At 33.4% G+C, this 8,925-nt stretch overlaps 1 protein-coding gene and 1 non-coding gene across 2 annotated transcripts; one reads left to right on the top strand and one right to left on the bottom strand.

The window, feature by feature from the left end:
* Positions 1-1,111: 1,111 nt before the first annotated feature.
* LOC140984688 (auxin response factor 18-like) lies at positions 1,112-6,386 on the top strand. Its single transcript, XM_073452234.1, has 14 exons — positions 1,112-1,833; positions 2,315-2,430; positions 2,512-2,607; positions 2,709-2,765; positions 2,916-3,068; positions 3,346-3,430; positions 3,509-3,599; positions 3,679-3,843; positions 4,254-4,367; positions 4,444-4,516; positions 4,603-4,750; positions 4,838-5,388; positions 5,572-5,759; positions 5,853-6,386. Exons 1-14 carry the CDS (start codon positions 1,788-1,790, stop codon positions 6,001-6,003), a joined length of 2,034 nt encoding a protein of 677 aa, XP_073308335.1. The 5' UTR covers positions 1,112-1,787; the 3' UTR covers positions 6,004-6,386.
* A 1,939-nt stretch (positions 6,387-8,325) lies between these two features.
* Positions 8,326-8,396, bottom strand: TRNAG-CCC (transfer RNA glycine (anticodon CCC)). Its single transcript has one exon. It is a non-coding gene; the product is annotated as a tRNA-Gly (tRNA).
* Positions 8,397-8,925: the final 529 nt, after the last annotated feature.

Below are 8,925 nucleotides of genomic sequence, written 5' to 3'. Positions count from 1 at the left end.
ATAGAGGCTACATATCACTGTCAAAAGGGGGAAAAAAATAGGCTACATATACAATAAATACACATCAACTTATTTATGAAAATGTTACCCTTTGATGATGCAGTGATGGATTTAGGATTTGGGGGACCACTTATAAAAAACAAACAAAAAATTAAAATTAAGCGAAAAAGACAAAAAATTCTACCGATTTAAGATTTAAGAAAATACATAATTTAGATATTTGAGGTATTTTAGTTTAATAAAAAAAGAATGGGACTGAAAGGATTTAATTAGTAGGACATCTTTCGGTCATGGAAGAGAAATAAATATGACAAAAACTTGTGTGAGATGATCTCACAGGTCGTATTTTGTGAGACGAATCTCTTATTTGGATCATCCATGAAAAAATATTTCTTTTTATGCTAAGAGTATTACTTTTTATTATGAATATCGGTAGGATTGACCGATCTCACAGATAAAGATTCGTGAGACTGTCTCACAAGAGACCTACTCAATAAATATTCACATAAAGAAAAGGAAATAAAGGATCATAGAAGGAAAAAATTGGTACATGAATGATTCAAACCTGGGTTGTTAGAATCGCAAAGGTACATATCAATTTATTATATTTGGGGGATCATATATATATATATATATATATATATATATAAAAGTTTCAAAAACTAACATATGGTAAAAAAAATCAAATTTTTTGGGGGCGACATGGCCTCCATTCGCTTTACACTAAATCAGTCCCTTCTTTGAAGAGGCCATATTGTGTCAGTAGTTTTTAAACTACGATTAGTTAAACTACACTAGATAAATCATATGCGTTCGTCCAAAAAATATTGGTAAGAATAATCGATCTTATGACCAAATGGTAAAACAATCATCTACTCTCTCAATTCGAATATCATGATATTCTAATCTATCGAATTTATTGGTAACTTAGTCAAAACATACACGCCATATTTTGTTGTTTATGTGATGTATTCTGTCATAACACAACCGGCCTTTGTCTAATTTTTTTTATTGTTTAATAGATTGTAGATAGATAGATGTATATTATAAAATAAAATAAAGAGGCTTAAAACTTTAATCATTCTATATTGTGAAACTGTGGCAAGAAAACATGATTGAGCAAACATGGTATAAAAACAATAGCAATATAAAACACATCAAGGAACTAGGAGAGAGTGTGTGACAAGTTCTTACGAAGTATTCTCAATTGTGTGTGTATAGTTGGGAGGAGTGAGTGGTTTTTGGGATTTGGTAAGGCTGGATTCAGGTAGTGTTGCGTGGGAGAGCGACAAAAGCAAAAGGAAAGGATTTTTCCGAGAAAATGCCGAGGGAAAAAGGAAAGGGTGGTTTTGGTTACTGAAGAGTCCAAAGCGAAGTGTGGTTTTTAACTGAAAAGTTGGAGAAAAGAAGAAGCTTGACCCTTTCATTCCTTTAACACACCATTTGTCACCCACCCCTCCGAAGCTGTTACGCAGACCTATACATACATATTTGCTTTTTTTTTTTTGGCTTGTATTGAATGACAGTGGATAATAATAAGGGGTGGGCTTTTTCTGTTCTTGGATTTTCGGTGTGGAATTTGAATGGGGCAGGTTGATGTGCGTGAGAGGAGTTTTCTTCTTTCTTTATTTCTTCCTCAAGACTCGAGCATTTATTTGGCTTCTGGGTTTCTTGGGTTTTATTGCAACATATACATTACTTGAAGTGTCGAGTGTTTTTTTTTCCTCTTTTTGGCTGGCTTTTTATTTTGGCATATTATCCTATTCTGGGAGTTTTGGTAGATTTGAATGGCGCATGATGATGGGTTTAGAGGAGCAGGTTCTCATGGAACAGGTGATAAAAATTCTCTCTTTCTTGATTTATGAGAATTTTGTGTTACCTTGCGTCGGCCAGTAAAAAGATGATTTGAAGATTGTTTTTCTTGTTCTTCTGCTTCATGGTTGATATTTCATGCACTATTCATTAGCCATATCGACCTGCTGAGGCTTTTTTTTTTTTTTTTTTTTTTTTTTTCTCAATTAAACAGTGGTTTGATCTAGTTTGTCGTTTGATTATTCGTGTATAAGTTTTGCAGCGTGCCTCTACTTGGTTTGGAATATGCCGGGCTTCCGTTCAAAATTTATATTTGTTTCCTTAAAATAATTTAATTGGAAGAAGCGAAGATTTTCACCACTTCTCATTTCACTACCTTTGCAATTTTACTCGTTCTTTCCGAAATGTCCAAAAAAGTGGATTAAAATTGGCTACCAAACTGTAGTGTCCAATCCTTGTAGTTACACGACTAAAATGATGTTTTGCCTTTTATCTTGGGCAGATATCGGAAGAGATGATCTCTATACAGAGCTGTGGAAGGCATGCGCCGGACCTTTAGTGGATGTTCCTTGTAATGGAGAGAGAGTGTACTACTTTCCTCAGGGTCATATGGAACAAGTAACCTTTCCACATTCCCCGATTGATAATTGTTCAATTTTTTTAAAATTCATTTGATATATCCATTAGATAAATTTGCAGTTAGAAGCATCAACAAATCAAGAATCGAATATGCAAATACCTAAGTTCAATCTTCCTCCAAAGATTCTCTGTCATGTTTTGAACGTTCACTTGCTGGTATTGTTCATATATCGTTAATTATGGTTCCCTTATTTTCCCTCTTTGTTCATTTCTTGAATATTTTTATTGTGTTCCTTTTGGTTTTTCTTAACTAACAGGCGGAAACGGAGACAGACGAAGTTTACGCCCAAATCACTTTACGCCCAGAACTGGATGTAAGCAATCATCTTGTTATATTTGCCAGTATCTTTGTGTTATAGCCGTGCCCTATGTCGTTCGACTCATATTTAGCCTTCTGTACGAGTTACAAACTACGTATATATTTGTTAATGACATCCTTTTTCTCGACAAATTTTAAATACCAGCAAACTGAACCCACTACTCTGGATCCATTTTTGCACAATCCACCAAAGCAGATTGTCCATTCTTTTTGTAAAATATTGACGGCATCTGATACGAGCACTCATGGAGGTTTCTCCGTCCTTCGAAAGCATGCCAATGAATGTCTGCCTCAGTTGGTAAGTAATTTCCTTGAAGAAACAAATTACTTGGTTTGATGAACATGTCATATGTATAATTACATAGCAAAGAGAAGATATCAAGAAAGCTCATTTGGCAATGGCAATCTTTTAAGGATCAATATAACTGGGCTTTGAGCAGGAAGTGAAGAAACCACTGTCCGGATTTATTGTTTTGTCTTGTTTTTATTATTGTTTATTTATATGTTCTTAGCATTTTGTTAAAATGAAAGCTTACTGTATAATCTGATCTTTTATATGCTGACTTATACTCCAGGATATGACTCAACCAACCCCAAACCAGGATCTGGTTGCCAAAGATCTTCATGGATATGAGTGGAAATTCAAGCACATATTTAGAGGTATTGATCATATTATGTAGCTTTAGGATCAGCCCTTTTCATTGAATTTTACTAATTTGGGGTTGAATGACTCGTGAGGTCAACCTAGAAGACACCTACTTACAACTGGATGGAGTACATTTGTTACCTCCAAGCGATTAATTGTGGGTGATTCTTTTGTCTTTTTGAGGTAGCCACAGTTTTCACCCTGCTTGAATGGCCCTTTCTGTTTTCGCATGTAAATTTGATACAAGAAAAATCCATTGCAGGAGTGAAAATGGGCAACTGTTTGTCGGGGTTCGCCGCCTTGCTCGGCAACTGAGTTCCATGCCACCTTCTGTCATTTCCAGTCAAAGCATGCATCTGGGAGTTCTTGCTACCGCATCACATGCCATCACAACGCAGACCATATTTGTGGTGTACTACAAGCCAAGGTACAACTCCCTTTCTCTCAAAACTTTTGATTTTCATTTTAGTTTTCATTGTTGTTAAACTTACTCATTGTTTTCTACTTTAGTTATGAATTTTTATAGCATAAATATATAAATATAGTCAACAGAGTGCGTATAGCATCACGGGATTTACGTGGTTCAGTCATATAGACCTACTTCTACAAAACAATTTTAGAATGCTAAAACTTCGATAATCATCTACCTTAGTTTAGATTACAATCATTACCCTTTAGTTAGTTTATGAGAAAATATATTAAAATAAATATGATGGAAAATCTTTCCTCATGCTAAATTATATTAAACATGTAGCAAAGATGCATTGTTGTCTTAATTACATTAATTCTGATTTCAAACTATGTACTTTGATATCTGACATTTTTATTGATGTTCAGGACATGCCAATACATTATTGGGTTGAACAAATACTTACAGGCCATGCATCATAAATTTTCATTGGGGATGCGTTTCAAGATGAGATTTGAAGGGGAAGATTCTCCTGAGAAAAGGTTCCCAGTTTGTTTGTGTTTCAATCATTAAGCTTGGATAATTCAGTTACTGATTACAAATATTATCCATTTTCAGGTTTGCAGGAACCATCGTTGGTGTTGGAGACTTCTCTTCAGAATGGACAGGCTCTAGTTGGCGGTCTCTAAAGGTGTATAAGCTGTTGAATTATGTCTTATTAAATGTAGCAAAAATTAATATTTGTATGACTAAAGTAATGGTTCCTGCTCCCATTAGATCCAGTGGGATGAACCAGCAACCTTACAGCGGCCGGAGAGAGTCTCACCGTGGGAAATTGAGCCTTTTCTAACTTCTGCTTCAGTAGACGTGTCACAAATAGCTATGAAGATCAAAAGACCTCGGCCCCTCAATCTTCCTCTTTCTGGTACACATGGTTGCTTTTTTTTTTTTCAACGCTACATCAATAGAAAGTGGTTCATGTAATGACTTGTTACACTGATGTTTAATGTAGAAAATATGATTACTCTTGGTGCTTCTCCTCTCCAACATCCGAAACCAATAAAATCCCTCGAGTCATTGAGCCCGTTAACTAGTTCCAAGGATGCCCAAAACAACCGAAGGCAAGTTTTTTGGCCTCCAAAGCCGAAAGATGCTGGAGTAGCATGGCAGTTAGTGTCACCATCGAATGTTTCTATAAACCTTTTTCAAGAATCTATCGAAAAACTATCAGCACAATCTGTCCATTCTGGTTATCAATTCCCTATCTCATTGAGGGATAGTAATTGCCTCAGCCAAGTTGAAGATATAAATAAGTTTGAAACTGCTTCAGTCTGCCGGTTATTTGGAATTGATTTAAGGAATGATTCGAACAAAATGCTTCCTCCTGGAAACAAAGTCTCTTTAACTTGTACAGGCACTCCCAATAAAAGACTTGAAGCTGATGGGGTGGAAAATGCCGAAAATAATTTATCAAAAGAAAAAAAGCATGTCGACTCGGAGGTTTCTCTCAGTGATAATCAGGGCAAACTGAGTTATTCTTCATCTTCAAGAACTCGAATTAAGGTAGATTCATCTTAATCTCATTGAAATAATGTTTTCCCCAAGTACTCAAGCTCATGTGGTGGTTTAAACAATAATTTTATACACACAAAAAAATTTTAACGAACTTCTGCTTAAAAAAGATTTAACTAACTTCTGCTGGCATATGTTTATGGCTTAGATTTGGGTGGTCTTTAATTGTGCAAGGTTCAAATGCAAGGGATTCCCGTTGGACGCGGCATTGATTTGAGTGCTTTTGAAGGCTATGATGAACTTCTCACCGCGCTCGAGAATATGTTTGAGATTAAGGGAGAGCTTCGTCACAGAAGCAGGTGGGAAGTTGTTTACACCGACATTGAAGGGGACATGATGCTCGTGGGCGATGATCCATGGCTGTAAGCAGTTTGGAATGTTTCCGTATTTGATATGGGTTACACTAGATAAACATAGCATCACCTTATCTTATCATTTTTAATGGAATTTTACAGGGAATTTCGCAATATTGCTAAAAAGATATGCATCTACTCAAGTGAGGAAGTGAAGAAGATGAGCAACAATTACAAGTTTCCCTTGTTATCTCGAGATGGTGATGAAGGCATGGTTGGAAGCATAGAGAATGAAGTGAAATCTGAAGCATGAAATGTGTATATTCTCTCGTTTATAGTTCTTCTCTTTAAGGTTCCTTTTGGTTCAGGGTACCACTACGGTGGAGGAGAGGGGCCGGCGATCGGTTTTTTTGAGCTTGCTCTATAGAGGTAGCTGAAATAAATTTGAAATGAATTAATTAGGTGTTGTGGAAGTGGAAACCTAGTAGATTTGTGGGAAAACTTGACATGAAAGCTCAGTGTCTGAAATTGTAAATACCAAGTTTGTGAAAATAGTGTGTTGGGATTGGGAGTGATTTGAGAATCTGAAAATGGCCAAATCACAGTAGTCTAGTTTAGTCAAGTCTTGGGATTGTTGTGTGAACTTTTTGCTCTAATTCAGTCAGTGAATGTGTTAGAAGACTTTTGATGTTCCAAGTCGATGCATTGTCAAAAATTTTGGGGTATCAAACAATTTATATATAATCTTATTTTTAATTATTTAATTTAATTGATGGAAAAGAGGCCAAGCCGAAGATTCCATTATTGAATTTACATTCTTTCATTTTAAAATCGAATATTTCTTCAAAAGAAAAGAAATTATCAAACAATAATCAGATGTTAAAATGAGGGCTTAAAAAAAATGCCTACTAAAGTTGCATGCATGTGGCGTAGTTAATCTAGCTTATTATTTGTCTTATTTCAATAATTTGAAAATTTCTATTTTAAATTTAATAAAAATGTGTTTGGATTGATGTATTTGATTTGGAAGAAAAGAATGATTTGAGAGATATATTTCAAATAATATCTATTTAAAAAAAATTAAAATAACATCATTCTGAGTATATTTGAATCCACCACAGTTAATGTTGAAATTGTATATCCTAATACTAACTGGATTTAAAATTCACTACAACTTTCTCTATCTAAGCAAGTCAAGTTGTTGTTGAATCAATTTTATTTATATGAGATTATATATGAATAATTATGTATTGTGAATTGTTTATTAAGTTAAGCCTAAAATTAAAGTGATCAGTTAAATTTTTGGCTATTCGGCTTTAATATATCTAATAGATTATGAGCCTTTAATGTGTAGAGACATAAATGTAATTTAATTTTTTTGATACGCTAAAGCAGAAATATCAGAAGATAATGATAGATATTATTTATATATGGGTCATTGTCCCCAAATCGTGCGTCATCACGTTCTCTACTCTCATCTCATTAAGAAAATAGTTCAGAAGAGAAAACTAAAGGACTCTCTCAAGTAAAAAGCGCGTAGATCTAGAAGATCATGATACATTCTAAAGAATTCAGGATTATGGCTTCATGTACACTTTCGCTTAACTTTTCAGTCAAATTCTTAATGATTTATCATGATGAATTCTACGGTTTATTAGTTTTTCCCAACAGTTGTTTGAAATCAACAAATATGAAATCTATATACTTTGATATATTTTATATGAAATGAAAACATGATGAGTTGGATGTCTTTGAAATTCATTTTATTTTGTAATAAAACCTCGAATTAGAATCCAATGTGCAGTAGAAAACGGCAAAATGGATAAATGCACCATCGCCATATCCACATAAGCTAACTTAAGATATCCAATTTCAATGATTTATTTATCTTTTTAACATGTTTTTCTTTTTCTTTTTGGATTATTATTAACATGTAAAAGTAGCAATACTTGAGACTTGTGTGTTAAAGATGGCCAATTGACACGTATATAAAACATTCTCCTTTTCTTTAAAATAAAAAAATAAAAATCCCACATAAAATAGTTGTCTAAAATTTAGTTAGAAGTTAATATTAAAGCATGCTTATATCATCCAACCAAATTTAGAGAACAAAAAAAAAATAAATATAAAAAAATTAGAGAACAAATATTTTGTTTTCATAACCCTTAATTCATTACGGATTATTCGAATCTCACATAATCTTTACATCAAATCCAAGGATCCTAATGTATTTGAGTCCGGGGCAAGGTCGTCGACCTGATATTTTATTTTTTAATTTCGATTAAATATTTTTTTTAATAAAATGATATAATCAATGTGTTATTTTACAAATTCCTCTGTCATCATATGCTTAAAGATGTAATTTTTTTTAAAAAATAATTGATTAAGTTTATTTTACAAATTTCCTCTTAGTCGACCTACTCGTGTTGTCATCGACTACATTTAGTTTTATAACCTCCGTTGGAAAGTTAATTTGGTTAATGACCTTAATTTTTTTTATTTAGGTAAATGACTTTCATTTTACATTTCCAATTAATTAATTTCCTCAAAAAAAAAAATTTATAATCCATCAATCCCAGAAAATTTGGTCGGGTCACAAAATCAAATTACGTTTTCAGGGAAAAAAGGAAAGAAGTGCGCATCCGGGGAATCGAACCCCGGTCAGTACCGTGGGAGGGTACTATGATACCACTACACTAGATGCGCTTGGTGGCCGCTGCACCAATATAAATATATATAACAAGTGTAATTATGGCTTGCGGACAACATAAAATTCTAGTACTTTACGTAAAATTAATATTTATACACAACTCTATGTTTATAAAAATCAATTGCTTCTATCTAATTTACAAAGTATTATATGAATGATTTCGAAAAAAGTAGAATTTGGGATAACCATTAATTTTAAATATTTTTAAAAATTTCTACGAGGGTAATGGTTAATCATCAAACAATTTTGTTTAATTCTCGCATACGAGGTCCATTAAATAATATTTAAAAAATATGAATTATGTGTATAAAAATAAATATGAATAATCGAATATACAATTGGAAAATACCTAGTGAAAGATTGAACACTACACAACCTTGTTGAATTAAACGCATCCAAAAACATAAAAACCAACTCTAGAAAACCCAAGAAACACGTCCGAAATTTCATCTAGAAAAATCGATCTCCGATAATCTAAAAAAATTATGTTTCTCCGTGCATTTACGTCAAACAACTGTCCTAAAA

The sequence above is a fragment of the Primulina huaijiensis genome, chromosome 9 (genome assembly GCF_012295235.1).
Source record: "Primulina huaijiensis isolate GDHJ02 chromosome 9, ASM1229523v2, whole genome shotgun sequence".
NCBI lineage: Eukaryota > Viridiplantae > Streptophyta > Magnoliopsida > Lamiales > Gesneriaceae > Primulina > Primulina huaijiensis.
The sequence above is the reverse complement of the archived record's forward strand: the minus strand, read 5'-3'. Positions and strand labels throughout refer to the sequence as shown.

Bases quoted from the DNA above. Each gene is read 5' to 3' on its own strand.
- LOC140984688 (XM_073452234.1), top strand. From the start codon at position 1,788: ATGGCGCATGATGATGGGTTTAGAGGAGCAGGTTCTCATGGAACAG. The intron at 4,368-4,443 runs GTTCCCAGTTTG...ATCCATTTTCAG, and splicing joins GAAGATTCTCCTGAGAAAAG to GTTTGCAGGAACCATCGTTG. The intron at 4,751-4,837 runs GTACACATGGTT...TGTTTAATGTAG, and splicing joins CCTCAATCTTCCTCTTTCTG to AAAATATGATTACTCTTGGT.